The following is a 23471-nucleotide window of genomic DNA, read 5'->3' as shown; positions in this document are numbered from 1 at the left end:
CAGAGAAGGGGAGGAGAGGGAGAGAGAGGGAAAGACAGAGAAGGAGAGGAGAGAGAGAGCGAGAGAGGGAAAGGCAGAGAAGGAGAGGAGAGAGAGAGAGAGGGAAAGACAGAGAAGGAGAGGAGAGAGAGAGAGGGAAAGACATAGAAGGAGAGGAGAGAGAGAGAGAGAGTGAGGGAAAGACAGAGAAGGAGAGGAGAGAGAGAGGGAAAGACAGAGAAGGAGAGGAGAGAGAGAGAGGGAAAGACAGAGAAGGAGAGGAGAGAGAGAGAGAGAGAGAAAGACAGAGAAGGAGAGGAGAGAGAGAGAGGGAAAGACAGAGAAGGAGAGGAGAGAGAGAGAGAGGGAAAGACAGAGAAGGAGAGGAGAGAGAGAGAGAGGGAAAGACAGAGAAGGGGAGGAGAGAGAGAGTGACAGGGAAAGACAGAGAAGGAGAGGAGAGAGAGAGAGAGGGGGAAAGACAGAGAATGAGAGCAGAGAGAGAGAGAGAGAGGGACAGAGAAGGAGAGGAGAGAGAGAGAGAGAGAGAGGGAAAGACAGAGAAGGAGAGGAGAGAGAGAGAGAGAGAGAGAGAGAGAGAGAGAGAGAGAGAGAGAGAGAGAGGGAAAGACAGAGAAGGAGAGGAGAGAGAGTGGTAAAGAGAGAGGCAGTTATCTCCCAAATGTGATCACCTCTTAACAACATTGATCTGAAACCTATATACCAACGTAGTGCATTGAACATACAGTTTACATACTACTGAATGTATTTCACCTACTTGTAGTTGGGCATTTTTGCACTTGTACAGTATGTACTCTAAGTGTGCTAGTGTGAGAGAGTATGAGCCCATCTCACCTATAATTGAAGCAAACAGCTCTGGTGCTGAGCTGCCAGCAGCCATGAAAGTAGCTCCTGCCACATCTTCACTTAGGTCCAGTTTCTGACAGACACACCGAGAGAGGAAGTACAATCTCACACTGAAGCCTCATGCATCAAATATCGACACAAACACATCACATCGACACGTCAATAATGTAGGGAGAGGAAGGAGGTTGATGGCCTAGAGGAGATTGCTATTGGGAGCTCAATTCACCCACCTCACAGATCTTCTCCAATGACGTCACAAAGTAGTCATCACAGACGATGGCCAAGGCCAGAAACATGTAGAGGGCCTGAGAGAGCGAGAGAGAGAGAGATAGGGGGGTAGAAAAGGGAGAGAGATAGACAGAGAGGTAGAACAAGACAAAATAGAGATGAGAGAAGAGTGGAGAGGGTTAAAGAGGAAATTGTGCTGTGCACAGTGAACACTACTATACAACATCACTGAGTTAGAATAAACACAATTAAATCAGCAACTGTACACACATCCTGCTATTCTCTATCCTGCCCTCAGAAAGTTGTCTTTCCCCCCCAAAGAAAAAGAAGAGTCAGCTGAGGCTGCATGTGTGATGTGCCTTTTGTTGTGTAAGGAAGCGACGACAGGCTCTGCCCAGAGGGCGCTGGGGCTGGGTACAAACCAACCCATGTTGTTCACAGCACTTCCCAGGACATCACCAGACAGGAAGATAACAGGTCACAAACAATGACACAGACCATTAAAAAAAAAGGTCCATCACAGAGCCGCACCACTTCTATCCCAGATGAAGACGACAGGACTGAAGATAACATACTGCCTAGTAGTGCCTACGGACCAGTACATCCCAGCAGGGTCCTCTTTTTGTAAAGATATGTGCGCACGGATGGACACATATGTAAGCTAGAAACATGCACGCATATATGCCCATACACACACAGTCAAGAACACACGCCTGATTTACTGAACCACATGGTGTTAAACACACACACACACACACACATCAATCTCCTACCGCAAATATGTGCAGCAGGACAGCTCCTCTGGTGCGCTGGTAGGTGGTGAAGACATCCTCAGGGAACTCATTGATGGCTGAAAGAAAACAAAGACATCTCCAAAGTCATGGGTTGGTCTTACAACACCACAAATAGCGAAACAATAAATAAATACTGAATAAATAACTTGGGCATAAAATGGATCTGAAAAACAACAACAAGCAATCAACTTAATGTACAATTTTTTAGGGCTATTTTGTCTGCAACAGTTCTGAATCAGGCATTTTGAGACTTTATAGAGTTATCCAACCATATTTGTGCTTTGATCACACTCAATGTCCTGCCTCAAAGAGCGAGAAGAGTCTGAAGGTCCTGCCTCTTTGAATCACACATTAGGAATGTGACCAAAATAGCTTTTTACCACCTGAGGAACATTGCCGAGGTGCGGCCATTTCTCTCTCAGGCTGATACAGAGAGACGCATCAATGCTTTTATTACAAGCAGGCTTGACTACTGTAATTCTCTCCTGTCTGATCCACCCAAGGAAGCCATTGGTCAAACATACAGAATGCTGCAGCACGGGTATTGACCAAGACCAGACGGAAAGAACACATTACACCGGTTTTAAGTGTCAGCACTGGCTTGCCTGTGAGTTTTAGTATACATTTTAAGATTATTTTATTGGTTTTTAAATCAATCCATGTTTATGCACCCCAATACATGTCAGACATGCTTTTTAGTTACGTAACCAGTAGGTCCCTCAGGTCCTCTGGCACAGGCCTTTTAACTATCCCAACGTTTAGGACCAAGGAGAGAGAGACAGCCTTTAGTTACTATGCCCCCATCCTCTGGAATAGCCTGCCAGAGAACCTAACGGGCATGATACGCTAGCACATGATGCCGTTTTATGAAAATTGCAATTTAGCAAGCTAGCTTTATGCTTTATGGGTGTTGCGGCATGAATCTGAAATTGTAATTCTGGTTGTTTAATGTTTTAGGGACTCCTGAAACAACCAGCAAACCAGGCTGTCGTCTTGTGAAACAGTGGATGTAAAGAATCTAGCTAAAACATTTACTGCAAATTGAATGTACAATTTTGTAAGCTTGCCTTGCTGATATTTGCCATGCAATGGTGATAGATGAAATAACGTACCTAGCTATGCTCTTTCTTATTGTGCAGTGGATGATTAAAATCCCTGTATGCCTATGGATGTGTAGCTATCTAGCCGATCTGTGTATCGACCCTAAAACATTTAGTATACATATTAGTTCATAACATAGCTATGAACCTCAGCTATCATAGCCAGTTGTATCAACTTCAAAACAGTCTGAATGACATTAATGGCCATGGATTGAGTAGAATATAATATAACTTTGTGCCAAGGATGCAAGTCGTAACCATCCCCCACATTGTAGCATGTACATTTAATATATTCACTGATCATGTACTCTACCTTGGCAAATAAAGGTGCAGTTCAGGTATGAATGTCTTGGAGATTATTTTTCAGTCATATCCAGTACCAGGAGTATCACATTCCAGTCTTTGTATGATGCTGTGTCTGCATGTGAACTCAGCAAAAAAAGAAACGTCCTCTCACTGTCAACTGCGTTTATTTTCAGCAAACTTAACATGTGTAAATATTTGTATGAACATAACCACATTCAACAACTGAGACATAAACTGAACAAGTTCCACAGACATGTGTCCCTGAACAAAGGGGGGGGGGGGGGGGGGGGTCAAAAATCTAAAGTAACAGTCAGTATCCGGTGTGGCCACCAGCTCCATTAAGTTTTGCAGTGCATCTCCTCCTCCTGGACTGCACCAGATTTGCCAGTTCTTGCTGTGAGATGTTACCCCTCTCTTCCACCAAGGCACCGGCAAGTTCTCTAACCCTCACCCTCCGATCCAACAGGTCCCAGACCTGCTCAATGGGTTTGAGATCTGGGCTCTGTGCTGGTCATGGCAGAACACCTACATTCCTGTCCTGCATGAAATCACGCACAGAATGAGCAGTATGGCTGGTGGCATTGTCATTAGAGGTCGACCGATTAATTAGGGCCGATTTCAAGTTTTCATAACAATCGGAAATCGGTATTTTTGGACACAGATTTGGCTTCTTTTTTTTACACCTTTATTTATCCTTTATTTAACTAGGCAAGTCAGTTAAGTACCCTGGTACTTCCGGGTTGGAGCGAGCAGTCGCATCCGCACTTCGGTCTGCACTTCGGTCTGCAGGTAGTATAACTTTTCATTACATTTCATTACATTTCATTATAGTACAACGGTTTGATTTGTCTAATCTTAGCAATTTCTTCTTAGCTAGCTACATAGCCGTCTTTGTATCAAAGATAATTGCGTAATTATCGTATTTCGTCGTCCTAACGTAGTCTACACTGCTATCTGCCCAGCAGCTAGCCAGCTAGCTAACGCCCACCGTCTACATAGCTAGCTACATAGCCGTCTCTGTATCAAAGATAATTGTGTAGATAATTGTGTAGTCTAGAGCGATTTTCTAGGTTACCTAGCCAGCTATTGTCGTTCTTTTAACGCAACGTAATGTAATCAACACTGCTAGCTAGCCAGCTAGCCCCTGAATCAACAACGCAGCCACTGCCAGCTAGCCTACAAAGTCAACAACGCAGCCACTGCCAGCTAGCCTACTTCAGCAGTACTGTATCATTTTTAATCATTTTAGTCAATAAGAATAGCAGCACTGTAGAAACTATTACCCTCAACTGAACGACTTGATTAGTGTAGTGTTAGCTAGCTACATAGTTGTCTTTGCTGTCTTCGTATCCAAGATAATTGTGTAGTTTAGAGTGTGTAGTTTTTAGAGTGATTATCTTAATTTACCGAGGTTAGCTAGCCAGCTATTTGTCGTCCTTAACGTAGGAGACACTGCTAGCTAGCCAACAGCTAGCCAACGTCTACCGATTAGAACTCAACAACCCGGTCGCATTCCGCCTCGCTCCACAGGTAGTATCACATTTTCATTTCATTTCATTACAGTACAACGGTTTGATTTGTTTGATCGTAGCTAGCTACATAGCTAGCTACATAGCCGTCTCTGTATCAAAGATAATTGTGTAGTCTAGAGCGATTTTCTAGGTTACCTAGCCAGCTATTGTCGTTCTTTTAACGCAACGTAACGTAATCAACACTGCTAGCTAGCCAGCTAGCCCCCGAATCAACAACGCAGCCACTGCCAGCTAGCCTACAAAGTCAACAACGCAGCCACTGCCAGCTAGCCTACTTCAGCAGTACTGTATCATTTTTAATCATTTTAGTCAATAAGATTCTTGCTACGTAAGCTCAACTTTCTGAACATTCGAGACGTGCAGTCCACTTGTCATTCCAATCTCCTTTGCATTAGCGTAGCCTCTTCTGTAGCCTGTCAACTATGTGTCTGTCTATCCCTGTTCTCTCCTCTCTGCACAGACCATACAAACGCTCCACACCGCGTGGCCGCGGCCACCCTAATCTGGTGGTCCCAGCGCGCACGACCCACGTGGAGTTCCAGGTCTCCGGTAGCCTCTGGAACTGCCGATCTGCGGCCAACAAGGCAGAGTTCATCTCAGCCTATGCCTCCCTCCAGTCCCTCGACTTCTTGGCACTGACGGAAACATGGATCACCACAGATAACACCGCTACTCCTACTGCTCTCTCTTCGTCCGCCCACGTGTTCTCGCACACCCCGAGAGCTTCTGGTCAGCGGGGTGGTGGCACCGGGATCCTCATCTCTCCCAAGTGGTCATTCTCTCTTTCTCCCTTTACCCATCTGTCTATCGCCTCCTTTGAATTCCATGCTGTCACAGTTACCAGCCCTTTCAAGCTTAACATCCTTATCATTTATCGCCCTCCAGGTTCCCTCGGAGAGTTCATCAATGAGCTTGATGCCTTGATAAGCTCCTTTCCTGAGGACGGCTCACCTCTCACAGTTCTGGGCGACTTTAACCTCCCCACGTCTACCTTTGACTCATTCCTCTCTGCCTCCTTCTTTCCACTCCTCTCCTCTTTTTGACCTCTCCCTCTCACCTTCCCCCTACTCACAAGGCAGGCAATACGCTCGACCTCATCTTTACTAGATGCTGTTCTTCCACTAACCTCATTGCAACTCCCCCAAGTCTCCGACCACTACCTTGTATCCTTTTCCCTCTCGCTCTCATCCAACACTTCCCACACTGCCCCTACTCGGATGGTATCGCGCCGTCCCAACCTTCGCTCTCTCTCCCCCCGCTACTCTCTCCTCTTCCATCCTATCATCTCTTCCCTCTGCTCAAACCTTCTCCAACCTATCTCCTGATTCTGCCTCCTCAACCCTCCTCTCCTCCCTTTCTGCATCCTTTGACTCTCTATGTCCCCTATCCTCCAGGCCGGCTCGGTCCTCCCCTCCCGCTCCGTGGCTCGACGACTCATTGCGAGCTCACAGAACAGGGCTCCGGGCAGCCGAGCGGAAATGGAGGAAAACTCGCCTCCCTGCGGACCTGGCATGCTTTCACTCCCTCCTCTCTACATTTTCCTCTTCTGTCGCTGCTGCTAAAGCCACTTTCTACCACTCTAAATTCCAAGCATCTGCCTCTAACCCTAGGAAGCTCTTTGCCACCTTCTCCTCCCTCCTGAATCCTCCTCCCCCTCCTCCCTCTCTGCAGATGACTTCGTCATCCATTTTGAAAAGAAGGTCGACGACATCCGATCCTCGTTTGCTAAGTCAAACGACACCGCTGGTTCTGCTCACACTGCCCTACCCTGTGCTCTGACCTCTTTCTCCCCTCTCTCTCCAGATGAAATCTCGCGTCTTGTGACGGCCGGCCGCCCAACAACCTGCCCGCTTGACCCTATCCCCTCCTCTCTTCTCCAGACCATTTCCGGAGACCTTCTCCCTTACCTCACCTCGCTCATCAACTCATCCCTGACCGCTGGCTACGTCCCTTCCGTCTTCAAGAGAGCGAGAGTTGCACCCCTTCTGAAAAAACCTACACTCGATCCCTCCGATGTCAACAACTACAGACCAGTATCCCTTCTTTCTTTTCTCTCCAAAACCCTTGAACGTGCCGTCCTTGGCCAGCTCTCCCGCTATCTCTCTCAGAATGACCTTCTTGATCCAAATCAGTCAGGTTTCAAGACTAGTCATTCAACTGAGACTGCTCTTCTCTGTATCACGGAGGCGCTCCGCACTGCTAAAGCTAACTCTCTCTCCTCTGCTCTCATCCTTCTAGACCTATCGGCTGCCTTCGATACTGTGAACCATCAGATCCTCCTCTCCACCCTCTCCGAGTTGGGCATCTCCGGCGCGGCCCACGCTTGGATTGCGTCCTACCTGACAGGTCGCTCCTACCAGGTGGCGTGGCGAGAATCCGTCTCCTCACCACGTGCTCTCACCACTGGTGTCCCCCAGGGCTCTGTTCTAGGCCCTCTCCTATTCTCGCTATACACCAAGTCACTTGGCTCTGTCATAACCTCACATGGTCTCTCCTATCATTGCTATGCAGACGACACACAATTAATCTTCTCCTTTCCCCCTTCTGATGACCAGGTGGCGAATCGCATCTCTGCATGTCTGGCAGACATATCAGTGTGGATGACGGATCACCACCTCAAGCTGAACCTCGGCAAGACGGAGCTGCTCTTCCTCCCGGGGAAGGACTGCCCGTTCCATGATCTTGCCATCACGGTTGACAACTCCACTGTGTCCTCCTCCCAGAGCGCTAAGAACCTTGGCGTGATCCTGGACAACACCCTGTCGTTCTCAACTAACATCAAGGCGGTGGCCCGTTCCTGTAGGTTCATGCTCTACAACATCCGCAGAGTACGACCCTGCCTCACACAGGAAGCGGCGCAGGTCCTAATCCAGGCACTTGTCATCTCCCGTCTGGATTACTGCAACTCGCTGTTGGCTGGGCTCCTGCCTGTGCCATTAAACCCCTACAACTCATCCAGAACGCCGCAGCCCGTCTGGTGTTCAACCTTCCCAAGTTCTCTCACGTCACCCCGCTCCTCCGCTCTCTCCACTGGCTTCCAGTTGAAGCTCGCATCCGCTACAAGACCATGGTGCTTGCCTACGGAGCTGTGAGGGGAACGGCACCTCAGTACCTCCAGGCTCTGATCAGGCCCTACACCCAAACAAGGGCACTGCGTTCATCCACCTCTGGCCTGCTCGCCTCCCTACCACTGAGGAAGTACAGTTCCCGCTCATGCCAGTCAAAACTGTTCGCTGCTCTGGCCCCCCAATGGTGGAACAAACTCCCTCACGACGCCAGGACAGCGGAGTCAATCACCACCTTCCGGAGACACCTGAAACCCCACCTCTTTAAGGAATACCTAGGATAGGATAAAGTAATCCTTCTAACCCCCCCCCCTTAAAAGATTTAGATGCACTATTGTGAAGTGGCTGCTCCACTGGATGTCATAAGGTGAATGCACCAATTTGTAAGTCGCTCTGGATAAGAGCGTCTGCTAAATGACTTAAATGTAATGTAAATGTAACACATTCTTATTTTCAATGACAGCCTAGGAACGGTGGGTTAACTGCCTTGTTCAAGGGCAGAACGACAGATTTTTACCTTGTCAGCTCGGGGATTCAATCTTGCAACCTTACAGTTAAGCCAAGGTAAGTTGCTAACTAGCATTAAACTTATCTTATAAAAAACAATCAATCATAATCACTAGTTAACTACACATGGTTGATGATATTACTAGTTTATCTAGTGTGTCCTGCGTTTCATATAATCGATGCGGTGCATGTTCGCGAAAAAGGACTGTCTTGCTCCAATGTGTACCTAACCATAAACATCAATGCTTTTCTTAAAATCAATACACATGTATATATTTTTAAACCTGCATATTTAGTTAATATTGCCTGCTAACCTGGCTCGTTGCGAACTCTGTTAAGACTATTTCTTCCTAACAAAGACAGCCAACTTCGCCAAACGGGCGATGATTTAACAAAAGCACATTTGCGAAAAAAGCACAATCGTTGGACGACTGTACCCATCCATAAACATCAATGTCTTTCTTAAAATCAATACACAAAAGTATATATTTTTAAACCTGCATATTTTGCTAAAAGAAATCCAGGTTAGCAGGCAATATTAACCAGGTGAAATTGTGACTTCTCTTGCTTTCATTGCACGCAGAGTCAGTGTATATGCAACAGTTTGGGATGCCTAATTTTACGTAATTATGACATAACATTGAAGGTTGTGCAATGTAACAGGAATATTTAAAATACGGAGCGGTTCCGTATTTCACTGAAAGAATAAGTCTTGTTTTCGAGATGATAGTTTCCGGATTCGACCATATTAATAACCTACGTATTTCTGTGTGTTATTATGTTATAATTAAGTCTATGATTTGATAGAGCAGTATGACTGAGCGATGGTGAGCATTCATTCAAACAGCACTTTCATGCGTTTTGCCAGCAGCTCGTCCCTGTGCTTCAAGCATTGAGCTGTTTATGACTTCAAGCCTATCAACTCCCGAGATTAGGCTGGTGTAACCGATGTGAAATGGCTAGCTAGTTAGCGGGGTGCGCGCTAATAGCGTTTCAAATGTCACTCGCTCTGAGACTTGGAATAGTTGTTCCCCTTGCTCTGCAAGGGCCGCAGCTGTTGTGGAGAGATGGGTAAATGCTGCTTCGGGGGTGGCTGTTGTCGACATGATCCTGGTTCGAGCCCTGGTAGGGGCGAGGAGAGGGACGGAAGCTATACTGTTACACTGGCAATACTAAAGTGCCTATAAGAACATCCAATAGTCAAAGGTATATGAAATACAAATCGTATAGAGAGAAATTGTCCTATAATTCCTATAATAACTACAACCTAAAACTTCTTACCTGGGAATATTGAAGAATTGAAAAATCATAATCGGTCGACCTCTAATTGTCATGCTGGACGGTCATGTCAGGATGAGCCTGCAGAAAGGGTACCACATGAAGGAGGAGGATGTCTTCCCTGTAATGCACAGCGTTGAGATTGCCTGCAATGACAACAAGCTCAGTCTGATGATGCTGTGACACACCACCCCAGATCATGACGGACCCTCCACCTCCAAATCGATCCCGCTCCAGAGTACAGGCCTCGGTGTAACGCTCATTGCTTCGACGATAAACGTGAATCCGACCATCACCCCTGGTGAGACAAAACCCCAACTCGTCAGTGAAGAACACTTTTTGCCGGTCCTGTCTGGTCCAGTGACGGTGGGTTTGTGCCGATAGGCAACGTTGTTGCTGGTGATGTCTGGTGAGGACCTGCCTTTACAACATGGCCTACAAGCCCTCAGTCCAGCCTCTCTCAGCCTATTGCGGACAGTCTGAGCACTGATGGAGGGATTGTGCATTCCTGGTGTAACTCGGGCAGTTGTTGTTGCCATCCTGAACCTGTCCGCAAGGTGTGATGTTCGGATGTACCGAACCTGTGCAGGTGTTGTTACACATGGTCTGCCACTGCGAGGATGATCAGCTGTCCGTCCTGACTCCCTTAGTGCTGTATTAGGCGTCTCACAGTACAGACATTGCAATTTATTGCCCTGGCCACATCTGCAGTCCTCATGCCACCTTGCAGCATGCCTAAGGCACATTCACGCAGATGAGCAGGGACCTTGGGCATGTCTTTTGGTGTTTTTCAGAGTCAGTAGAAAGGCCTCTTTAGTGCCCTAACTTTTCATAACTGTGACCTTAATTGCCTACTGTCTGTAAGCTGTTAGTGTCTTAACGACCGTTCGACAGGTGAATGTTCATTAATTGTTTATGGTTCATTGAACAAGCATGGGAAACAGTGTTTAAACCCTTTACAATGAAGATCTGTGAAGTTATTTGGATTTTTACGAATTATCTTTGAAAGACAGGGTCCTAAAAAGGGGACGTTTCTTTTTTTGCTGAGTTTATGTATTACAATTATACACTTCAACAGTGTTTACCAATCTTGGTCCTTGGTTAAACATTGTAACTAATAGACTAGAAACAGGATTTAACTAGTTAAAGGCTGATTTGTAATTCATATATACAGAAATATAATTTTAAAAAACAGTACACAACATTTCCTACGCATCTGTCACGTCCTGACCTTAGTTCCTTTTGTATGTTTGGTTGGTCAGGGCGTGAGTTGGGGTGGGCATTCTATGTTTTTGTTCTATGTTTGGTATTTCTATGTGTTTGCCCTGGTATGGTTCCCAATCAGAGGCAGCTGTCAATCGTTGTCTTTGATTGAGAACCATACTTAGGTAGCCTGTTTTCCCACTCTTGTTTGTGGGTGGTTAATTTCTGTTTAGTGTCTGTTCACCTGGCAGAACCTTTTCGTTTTCTCTTCATTGTTATTTTGTGTAGTATTCAGTTTTTCAATTAAAATATGATGAACACTTACCACGCTGCATATTGGTCCGATCCTTCTTACTCTTCCTCAGACGAAGAGGAGATTCGTTACAGCATCATGTAAAAACTCTAAAACCGGTTCATCTCAAGACTGCTTCGATCACGTGGATTCCGCATTGCGTCCAACAACAACATTAACGAATACGCTGATTCGGTGAGCGAGTTCATTAGAAAGTGCATCGGCGATGTCGTAGCCACAGCAACTATTAAAACATTCCCAAACCAGAAACCGTGGATTGATGGCAGCATTCACGCGAAACTGAAAGCGCGAACCACTGCTTTTAACCAGGGCAAGGTGACCGGAAACATGACCGAATACAAACAGTGTAGCTATTCCCTCCGCAAGGCAATCAAACAAGCTAAGCTTCAGTATAGAGACAAAGTAGAGTTGCAATTCAATGGCTCAGACACACGAGGTATGTGGCAGGGTCTACAGTCAATCACGGATTACAAAAAGAAAACCAGCCCCGTCGCGGACCAGCATGTCTTTTTCCCAGACAGACTAAATAATGTCTTTGCTCGCTTTGAGGACAATACAGTGCCACTGACATGGCCCGCTACCAAAACCTGCGGACTCTCCTTCACTGCAGCCAACTTGAGTAAAACATTTAAACGTGTTAACCCTCGCAAGGCTGCAGGTCCAGACAGCATCCCCAGCCGCGTCCTCAGAGCATGCGCAGACCAGCTGGCTAGTGTGTTTACGGACATATTCAATCAATCCTTATTCCAGTCTGCTGTTCCTACATGCTTCAAGAGGGCCACCATTGTTCCTGTTCCCAAGAAAGCTAAGGTAACTGAGCTAAACAACTACCGCCCCGTAGCACTCACTTCTGTCATCATGAAGTTCTTTGAGAGACTAGTCAAGGACCATATCACCTCCACCCTACCTGACACCCTAGACCCACTCCAATTTGCTTATCGCCCAACAGACGACGCAATCGCTACCACACTGCACACTGCCCTAACCCATCTGGACAAGAGGAATACCTACGTGAGAATGCTGTTCATCAACTACAGTTCAGCATTTAACACCATAGTACCCTCCAAACTTTTCATCAAGCTCGAGACCCTGCGTCTCGACCCCGCCCTGTGCATCTGGGTACTGGACTTCCTGACGGGCCACCCCCAGGTGGTGATGGTAGGTAACAACATCTCCACCCTGCTGATCCTCAACAATGGGGACCCACAAGGGTGCGTTCTGAGCCCTCTCCTGTACTCCCTGTTCACCCACGACTGCGTGGCCATGCACGCCTCCAACTCAATCATCAAGTTTGCGGACGACACTACAGTGGTAGGCTTGATTACCAACAACGACGAGACGGCCTACAGGGAAGAGGTGAGGCCCCTCGGAGTGTGGTGTCAGGAAAATAACTTCACACTCAACGTCAACAAAACAAAGGAGATGATCGTGGACTTCAGGAAACTGTAGAGGGAGCATCCCCCCCCTATCCACATCGACGGGACAGTAGTGGAGAGGATAGTAAGTTAAGTTCCTCGGCGTACACATCACGGACAAACTGAATTGGTCCACCCACACAGACAGCGTTGTGAAGAAGGCGCAGCAGCGCCTCTTCAACCTCAGGAGGCTGAAGAAATTTGGCTTGTCACCAAAAGCACTCACAAACTTCTACAGATGCACAATCGAGAGCATCCTGTCGGGCTGTACCACCGCCTGGTACGGCAACTGCTCCGCCCCCAACTGTAAGGCTCTCCAGAGGGTAGTGAGGTCTGCACAACGCATCACCGGGGGCAAACTACCTGCCCTCCAGGACACCTACACCACCCGATGTCACAGGAAGGCCATAAAGATCATCAAGGACAACAACCACCCAAGTCACTGCCTGTTCACCCTATCATCCAGAAGGCGAGGTCAGTACAGGTGCATCAAAGCAGAGATAGAAGCTGTTTTTCAGTCTCTCGATTTCAAGGCCATCAGACTGTTAAACAGCCACCACTAACATGGAGTGGCTGCTGCCAACATACTGACTCAACTCCAGCTCACTTTAATAATGGAAATTGATGGGAAAAAATGTATCACTTTAAACAATACCACTTAATATAATGTTTACATACCCTACATTACTCATCTCATATGTATATACTGTACTCGATACCATCTACTGCATCTTGCATATGCCGTTCTGTACCATCACTCATTCATATATCTTTATGTACATATTCTTTATCCCTTTACAGTTGTCTGTATAAGGTAGTAGTTGTGGAATTGTTAGGTTAGATTACTCGTTGGTTATTACTGCATTGTCGGAACTAGAAGCACAAGCATTTCGCTACACTTGCATTAACATCTGTTAACCATGTGTATGTGACAAATAAAATTTGATATCTAATGCCCTTCATCTGCATTGATCTGATAAACAGGATAGGTGTAGTATTTTATCAAATGAGAGACTTCATTTCATCCAGTAGAGAATGTGAAACACTTTATTGAAAGCAGTTCATTATCCAAGTGTTATAAAATACAAGCATTATAAATACTATAATTGTAACATTATAAATACAAGTTCAATCTGTACTTCAATGCACATATATTGTGCATTATAAAAACAGAGGAAGAAAGAGGAGGTGGCGAGAGAGGTGTAAAAGACGAAGGGAAAGAGGTAAGAATATAGGAGCAGGGAAGGCAGCATATGATTAATGAATCACAGTGCAACCCAAATATTCTCTCAGTTCATCACAATTACATAATAGTGTCTCTAGTCGGCCCGAAGGTTATCTTAAAAGTGGGTGAGGTGGCAATGATGGAACTGGGGGTTGGCATCCACATCAAAACATATCCGCAGACGAGAGACAGATGGAGAGAGATATAGCATGTTTATGCCTTGTGTTTGAATTTTTTATTCTAACATTGTTAGTCAGCATAATAATCAGGAGGTGAAATGCAAAACTGACCTTGGATCATTAACTCTGGGACTACTGCATATCTATCTGTATTTCAATGTAAAGCATCTCTTTAATAATACTTTGTGTTGACCTGACCAAGTGACCTCTCACCTCTGATCATCCTGTGGCCTCTATGTAGCCAGTTCAGATGCGGGAGGGGTTCACCGACACTGCTGATATAACCTAGAGGATTTCGAGAGAAGAGGGGGATGAAGTGAAGGAGAGAGACTTGTTGAGAAAATAAGGTAGTTAAAGGGACAGTGTTCAACAGGAATCTGTGTGTGTGGCCTCATCTGGTGTCCATGCCACACTAAGTGGCTGCAGAGCACTTTATGCTGAAAAACATCAACGGACACACAAGGACAAACAATATAGCGTAGTTATAGAAATAATGAAGTGTCTTACTATTCTCCATGGTTGGCACTCTTGCCTAAGGTGGAAGGGGCCACAGTTATACACCTGAGCCTGCTTACTGCACAACACAATCAATCAATCAGATTGATACATGAGTGTGTAGGTGTGGGTTATAGGGTGTCTAATTGTTCTACATTTTTCAATATGGGTGATTTAAAAGAGCCCGTTTTTTTACAGACATAACACCCTTACCCGAGGAGCAGAAATAAAAGGGAGAAAAACTGGGAATTGAATAACTGCAGTTGACATAGCTAAGTAAATGGAAGAATACTCTTATTGCAATGTGAATGGCTCTTAAAATAGCCTTTGGTTGTGCATAGTGTAGTCTATGGTGTTGCCAGGGAACAGCACCCTCTTCGAAGAAGTAGGAGGTGAAGATCTCCAGCACACGGATTGCCTCTCTTGCTGCGTTGTTGGACCCCATCCTTGAAACATCCTGCAGAGCAGCAGACTTCTCCTCGTGGCGGCGAGCTGCAGATCCACTCCCGGTCCTCGTGTCCATCCTCATGAAGTTATGCAGGACACAGGTAGCCTTGACACACACCTGAATTCCTCCAGGAGGCAGTCCCAGATGGCCCTGGTCACCCAACCTTGCAGTGCTCTACCATGTTAATTGTAGGCAATCGCTTTGAAGGAATCTCCAGTTACAAAGGTATCTGTAGGAATATGGAAGATAAAATTGGATTGATAGATGCATGGGCACACACGTGCATGTGTAGGATCATATCAAACAGCAGGATCATATCAAGGATAGCATAAATAATGAACACATAAACGACGCTTGAAGCTTGATAATGAGTTGATCATTTGAATCAGCTGTGTAATGTAAAGGCAAAAACAAAAATGTGCACCTCTTTAAGTCCCCAGGACCAGGACTGAGAACCACTGCTCTTCATTGGGATCTCTTCATATGTAGACAGGCTTTCAGAGCTCACTTTATCTGAGGACAGAAAACCTCAAGGAACAGACATCATTGTAGACAAATTACACCGCACTGAATATTATGTTACTATTACCTCCATCCTCACTTCTAGGGACGGGAACTACACAAAAGTACCTGCCCTATCCAGAATAGCCTACTCTCTCACTGACAGTTGGGGCTGCTATCCTTTCACCCTCCTCCATGGCTGTTAGCTAGCTACCTACAAATGCATTTGGAGTTCGTTTTTTACAGTGATAAATACACCAAGATAGCTAGCTAATATGAAGTTAGGTAGATGGTGATATTTCATTCACGTAGCTAGCTATCTATACAGTATGTGAAGTTGGCTAGATAGCTAGCTGGCCAACTAGCTAGCTCATTTAGCGGCTCATTTGAGTTAGCCTGCACTGTAGCTAGTTAGCTAATAATACATAGGTTTTTTTACATTTTCAAAATGTATCTACTTACTTGAATAGGTTCACCCAGCCATGTGGACAATTGGAAACAGGGCATCAAAGTTTGTTTGTCACCAGAACGTTTTAGACGATATTACTATTGAACTATGTACCCATTTAATAACCAGACCTTCATACAAACTTGCTATGCTGAATTCTTGACGAACAATCGAACATGCTGCCAGCACGCGCACACCAACAAGCGAGTCACAATGGGCAGCCTAAGTGGCACGTGGACATTTCCTGCATCTAGTGTACATTCACCATAAAGGGGGGCTGAAACTGTGGACATATTTAAAAGGGATCTTAAAACACACATTTTTAGCTCTGCTATTCCTTAGCGTGTTTTTTAGTATTTAAGTTTTTATTGTTATTCTTTTGTTTTTTATCCTCTAATGTTTGTTGTGTAGTAAATATTTCAGTTTTTATTTGTAATGTTTTTTATGCATGTTTATTTTCCTGTGAAATACATTGTGTTTCAGCAATGGCTGAAATGTGCTATATCAATAAAGCTTGATTGTATTTGATTTGACAGGGTGAATTTGAGTCTTAACCTGCATCAAAGAGTTTAGGGAAGTCTCAGTATTCCAGCCCCCAGAGAAGGCTGGAATAGCTCGAGCTTTGTGGGTGAGTCCGACTCCTGCCTCTCGAGCTGTGTGGGTGAGACTGACTCCTGCCTCTAGAGCTGTGTGGGTGAGTCTCAGTCCTGCCTCTCGAGCTGTGTGGGTGACTCTGAGTCCTGCCTCTCGAGCTGTGTGGGTGACTCTGACTCCTGCCTCTAGAGCTGTGTGGGCGAGTCAGACTCCTGCCTCTAGAGCTGTGTGGGTGAGTCTGACTCCTGCCTGTAAATCTGTGTGGATGAGTCTGACTCCTGCCTGTAGATCTGTGTGGGTGAGAGCCATGCTACACCACAGGCTGATCTCCCTCAGGAGCGGTGAGCTGTACTAGGTTAGGCTCTGTTGCCCAAACGGCCCATCTGTTCCTTGATCGGATCAGTGGCCTCTTCGGCCCCCAGTCTCCTGAGACACAGAGACCCAGCGAGGTCCATGTGTGTCTCTGCAACCTCTCCAACCAATGACGTCATTACCTTTGTCACCATTCTCTCTCTCTCTCTCTCTCTCTCTCTCTCTCTCTCCAAATCATCCATAACTGGCATCTCTCTCTCTTCATCTCTCTCTCCCTCTCCATATCATCCATAACTGGCATCTCTTTCTGGTGGGTTGGACAGAAGCCCACTAGACACAAGATGCCCACCAGGGATACATACAGTACAGTATGTGTGTACTCCTAACTCCAATCAAACCACACACACAATGTACAAATACACAGCTAATGGACAGACCTCATCCTCAAAATAATCTAGGCTGATCAAAATAGTAGCAAATGAATATATCTGTAATTAGCAAGTCATAGATAACACTTCAAATCGAATGCTATAATTCAAAATATTATACTGTACTGACTGAAAATACACTACAGTATATGTATTACAGTATATTAATTGTTCATTCTTGACTAATGTACATTATTATCAACAGTACAGTAGTATACTCTAGCATCAGATTCCATTGCAGCCATAGCGGCAGCAGTAGCAGCCTCCCTCCCAGAGGCATATATCAAATGGTGGGGACACTGTAGCCTTGATCACATTTCTAGCAGTCCCCCAGCAGCCGATACCTTCCCCCACCATCCACCATAACAGAGGACAGGCCTCAAGGTCACAGAGAGGAAGGGAAGATAAGAAGGGAAGAGAGGAAGGGAAGGAGAGCATCTCTGTGAGCTAGAAGCTAGCTATCGTACAGCGTAGCGTCATCAGCAGCACACTGCTCCAGTCCACAGAGCGCTCACACAGCATTTTACTGTCACACCACTAGCACTGTCTGCTAGCCTCACTGTGATTCAACCTGACAACCTATGCCATTTGGAGTCTTCTTTTTGATAGAGTGTGTTCAGAATTGTTATACAAGCTAGAGAGAGTTTAGCCGTTTGGATTTCCCATATCGACTACAGCGTATAAATAAACAGATTCAGGTTGATAAATGTATTGAGAGTAGTTAGTAAATTAAGCGTTTGTATAATAGCCTAATGCTTTGCGATCTGCCTTGTTTTTTAAAAGTAAAAAAAAATTCTCAACAATTTCGTAGTATCCAATTGTTAGTAGTTACTATTTTGTCTCATCGCTCCAACTCCCGTACGGGCTCGGGAGAGACGAAGGTCGAAAGACATGCGTCCTCCGAAACACAACCCAGAGTCTCTGGTGTTACAGCTAGACCACTGCGCTACCCGGGGGGCCCCTGCATTGGTTTTTTAACCTAAACATACAGTAGCAGTCAAAAGTTTGGACAATGTCACGGATCCCCGCGGTACTGCTGCTCATTCCGTTCACCAGCTCCGGAGGTCTACATCACTGGCCTTCTAGGTGTCACTGAACTGGATCATCACCACCAAACCACCAAACCACCAAATTTTAAAAACCTCTTACGTATTCCTGCGCCGGTCTCCCATCCTTATGCAATGTGACAAACACACCTACTCATTCAAGGGTTTTTCTTTATTCTTACTATTTTCTACATTGTAGAATAATAGTGAAGACATCAAAACTATGAAATAACACATATGGAATCATGTAGTAACCAAAAAAGTGTTAAACAGATCAAAATATATTTTATACTTTAGATTCTTCAAAGTAGCCACCCTTTGCCTTGATGACAGCTTTGCACACTCTTTTCATTCTCTCAACCAGCTTCATGAGGTAGTCACCTCCCAGCTGAAAAAATGTGACAACCACTGCCCTAATTATGGAGGTGCCTACCTGTGTGATTTGTGGGACAACTATGCTACCAGCTACTGTTTCTGTGTGTGTGACTCTTCCGAAGGAGGCCTTGGGGATGCATCTCCCACACGTCCATTGGCCTGCTGTGTGCGTACAGAACGAAAATAAGGACTCGGGGTTCTGTGACTTTAACAACGCTGTCACCAAGCAGTTCACCCTGAAGGACAGACGAATGGAGTAAGGTAGACCTAAATGCATTTTCCTTTGCAATTTGCAGGTTAGGCTTCTGTTGAATGAACATGAGAATAGACAACATCCCTTTGATGCATTTGATTTATCAAGCTGGAATACATTTTTTTAAAACATTTTGAACTGCATTTTTCAGTCATTTCAATTGTTGATATCAACATTTTGTTAGAAGCTTTTTTATCATATACTGTATGTGTGTGTAATAATGTCACATAATAATATTATTATGTGTGTGTTTACCTGTGCCACGTATGGTGCATTGGAAGAATTCTAAATCCATTGTGAAAGACTATGGAGTTTTCTTTGCAAACTATTTGGATCAAATGTGCCCATATTGGTCTTTTAGTGCCACCTATTGGTTGTTACTGTGGATGCTACATCGGTCTAAGCTGAGCTGAGTTGAGTCGTGTGTCATTTTGTCAGATGATATGAAATATGCCACCATTGTAGGCTATCGCTTGTGTATCTTGGCTACATCGGTATTTACATTTGGTGAAAATTAGTTTTCAATTTCAGTTAATAGCCTATGCCACTCTCGTTGTTGAAGCTATGTGTTGTATGGTGAACTTAGGCTTCATCAAGGTTTATTTGTGAGTAAATCTGGCTTCGATAATTGCCAGTGCCTACCCAGCCACTGACCTCACTGCACGTCACTGGCCCTGACCTCCAGGGTGACCCCATTGATTTTGTTAGTCACTCTAATTCAGATATCATATGAACATGACATAAGTCATAGCAAAATGTGTAGAACGGTAGGAAATTAGCTTTAAAACTGCACATTTGTCTCTTCACACCACTGGCAAGAAGGGATGCACTAACATATTTTGTCTGTGAGGTGGGGGTGCCCCCAAACCAAATCTTGCTTAAAGCCCCAAAAGGCTAGAGGCTCTTCTGCCTCTCTTTAGCACTCCCATTACCAGGATCCTCCAGGATGCTCCTGCCTCCATCTGACAGGTGCTCCATTAAAAGAAACCCAACCAGCAGTGATCAATAATTGAAAACAACACCATTACTCTCTCTGTTGTACACAACAGCCAGCCAGCACATTCAGCTAGTTAGTGTCTTACAACAACAAATGTAAAAAGACAAACATACAATCCAGAAGTTAGGTTAGGACACAGTCATGTGTGTGTGTGCGTGTGCGCGTGCGTGTGTGTGCGCGTGCGTGTGTGTGTGTGTGTGTGTGTGTGTGTGAGCACATGTGCAGATAAATTCACATCCAAAAGTATTGGCACCCTTGATAAAGGTTAGCTAAAAATACTTCATAAAATAAATAAGACCATAGCACCCGGTTCCAATCCAAGTATCAATGCCTTTTAGCAAACTCCAGGCATTTACATTTGTTGGTTACTCTCAATCAAGGCTTTTTTATAGCAACATTTACAAACAACCTATTGGCATGGAGGTGGCGTCTAATTGTGGATATGGACCCTTGGTGACCCCAATATACGACCAAGTTCTGTAATTCTCCAACTGTGGCCCTTGGACTTTTCTTGGCCTTTCAAACCACCTTTCTGACTGTAGGTGTTGACAAAATACATTTGCATCCTTTACCAGGCAAGTTTGTCACTGTTCCAGTGGGTTTAACCCCTTTAGGTGACAGAACTAAAGCGGTGTTTGTCAGACATCCCTAAAATCGGTCTTCTCACAAAATCATCTGTAGCATCCGAACAGTTTATTATGACCCCTCTACTGAATGATGAGCCTCTCACAAACAGTGGTGTTTTCCGTTTTGATCTACAACCCCAACAAGCGTCTTGAGACTTGTCTGAAGTCTGTACAGCCAATCTTCCAACTTCTATCTGTAGCGTCCGAACAGTTTGGGCTACACACTAATATGAAGTGAGACTCTCACGAACATGTACAGAACCAGTCAAAAGTTTGGACACACCTACACGGTCAAGGGTTTTTCTTTATTTTGATATTTTCTACAATGTAGAATAATAGTGAATACATAAAAACTATTAAATAACACATGGAATCATGTAGTAACCAAAAAGGTGTTCAACAAATCAAAATATATTTTATAATTGAGATTTTTCAAAATAGCCACCCTTTGCCTTGATGACACATTCTTGTCATTCTCTCAACCAGCTTCATGAGGTAGTCACCTGAAATGCATTTCAATTAACAGGTGTGCCTTGTTAAAAGTTAATTTGTGGAATTTCTTCCCCTTATGTGTTTGAGCCAATCAATTATGTTGTGACAAGGTAGGGGTGGTATACAGAAGATAGCCCTATTTGGTAAACGTCCAAGTCCATATTATGGCAAGAGCAGCACAAATAAGCGAAGCGAAATGACAGTCAATCATTACTTTAAGACATGAAAGTCAGTCAATCTGGAAAATTTCAAGAACTTTCAAAGTTTCTTCAACTGCAGTCACAAAAAACATGAAGCGCTATGATGAAACTGGCTCTCATGAGGACCGCCACAGGAATGGAAGCCCCAGAATTACCTCTGCTGCAAAGGATAAGTTCATTCGAGTTAACTGCACCTCAGATTGCACCCCAAATAAATGCTTCACAGAGTTAAAGTAACAGACACTTCTCAACATCAACTGTTCAGAGGAGACTGCGTGAATCAGGCCTTCACGGTTGAATTGCTGCAAAGAAACCACTACTAAAAAGGACACCAATAATAAGAAGAGACTTGATTGGGCCAAGAAACACGAGCGGTGGACCAGTGGAAATCTGTCCTTTGGCTAGAGGCTCTTCTGCCTCTCTTTAGCACTCCCATTACCAGGATCCTCCAGGATGCTCCTGCCTCCATCTGAGAGTGAGAGTTTTGGTTACAACTGCTTTCTTTGTGAGATGCAGAGTAGGTGAACGGATGATCTCCACATGTGTGGTTCCCACCATGAAGCATGGAGGAGGTGGGATGGTGTAAAGGTGCTGTGCTGGTGACATTCAAGGCACACTTAATCAGGATGGCTACCACAGCATTCTGCAGCAATACGCCATCCAATCTGGTTTGAGCTTAGAGCGGCTATCATTTGTTTTTCAACAGGAGAATGACCCAACACCTCCAGGCTGTGTAAGAGCTATTTGGCCAAGAGGGAGAGTGATGGAGGGCTGCATCAGATGACCTGTCTCCACAATCACATGACCTCAACCCAATTGAGATGGTTTGGGATGAGGGAAGGAAAAGCAAACAACAAGTGCTCAGCATATTTGGAAACTCTTTCAAGATTGTTGGAAAAGCATTCAAGGTGAAGCTGGTTGAGAGAATGCCAAGAGTTTACAAAGTTGTCATCAAGGCAAAGGGTGACTAATTTGAAAAAAACGTTATATTTTTATTTTTTACCTTTATTTAACCAGGAAGGGATCATTGAGATTTAAAATCTATTTTTCAAGAGCGTCCTGGCCAAGATTGGCAACACCAAGTCATGACAAAAATTACAGACAAACAACATAAAAAACTACACGTAATCTAGTAAAAACCATAGAATTCACAAGAGTATAACAAAAACAGCAAATTAAAAACATTGACAGGTCAGGGAATCAGTCTCAAAATCATTCATCAGTGATTTAAAAATACCAATCGGACAAGTTCTTCCAGTTTAAAAGTATTTTGTAAGGCATTCTAAGGTGATTGGAACAGAGTACATAAAAGCCCTTTTACCAAATTCAGTTCAGATATTTGGAACAGTTAGCAGGATAAAGTCCAGCGAACAAAGAGAGTACCCACCACATTTCTGAACAATAAAAATGGCCAAATAAAAAGGTAGTAAACCCAAAATGGCTTTTAAAATAAAAGTATACCAGTGACTGAGCCTACGAGTGACTAGAGAAGGCCAGCCAACCCTCGTATACAAATTGCAGTGGTGCGTAAGGGTTTTGCAGTTTAAAATAAATCTCAAAGTGCCATGGTAAAGGGTGTCAATTGATCTCAAACACTGAGCAGAAGCATTCATATATAAAATATCCCCATAGTCTACTAAAGGTACAAATGTATCTGATACTAGCTTCCTTCTGGTTTCAAAAGAAAAACAGGCCTTATTCCTAAAATAAAATCCCAATTTCAGCTTCAATTTTTTCGTAAATTGTTGAATATGCAGTTTAAAAGAGAGGCCGTCGTCAATTAAAATTCCAAGATATTTATATGAGGTTACAGTCTCAATCTGATTGCCCTGACAGGTAATAATAGGTGAAAAGTTCAGAGGTATATTTCTTACTTTAGAAAACACCATTAGTTTAGTTTTGTCAGTATTGAGGATAAGCTTCAATTGACACAAGGTATGTTGAAAATTATAAAAAGCAGTTTGCAAGTTCTGGAAAGCTTTTGTAAGACACAAGGCACAACAGTAAATAACAGTTTCATCAGCATAAAAATGAAGTTGCGCATTTTGGACATTTTTGTCTAAATTATTTATGTATATAGTGAATAAGAGAGGACCAAGTACAGAGCCTTGGGGCACACCATTACAGACAGACAATTTAACAGACATGAGCCCAATCAAATTGAGTGCACTGAGTTTTATCAGACAGATAGTTAGCAAACCATGCAACTGCATGCTCAGAAAATGCCTACACTCGACAATCTCTGCCTTAGTATAGCATGATCAA

At 44.5% G+C, this 23471-nt stretch overlaps 1 protein-coding gene across 1 annotated transcript in view; it reads right to left on the bottom strand.

Moving 5' to 3' along the window:
- Positions 1-23471, bottom strand: part of LOC115146062 (sodium/potassium/calcium exchanger 4-like) — a 78370-nt gene that overhangs the window by 13567 nt on the left and 41332 nt on the right. Inside the window, exons 3-5 of the mRNA XM_029687835.2 lie at positions 1848-1924; positions 1077-1151; positions 835-919 (exon numbers count right to left, since the gene is read on the bottom strand). Of these exons, the coding sequence (XP_029543695.1) occupies positions 835-919; positions 1077-1151; positions 1848-1924 (237 nt within the window). The remainder of the gene's footprint in view (positions 1-834; positions 920-1076; positions 1152-1847; positions 1925-23471) is intronic.

The sequence above is a fragment of the Oncorhynchus nerka genome, linkage group LG18 (genome assembly GCF_034236695.1).
Source record: "Oncorhynchus nerka isolate Pitt River linkage group LG18, Oner_Uvic_2.0, whole genome shotgun sequence".
Taxonomy (NCBI): domain Eukaryota; kingdom Metazoa; phylum Chordata; class Actinopteri; order Salmoniformes; family Salmonidae; genus Oncorhynchus; species Oncorhynchus nerka.
Note: the sequence above shows the minus strand (reverse complement) of the source record. Positions and strands in the feature narration are given on the sequence as shown.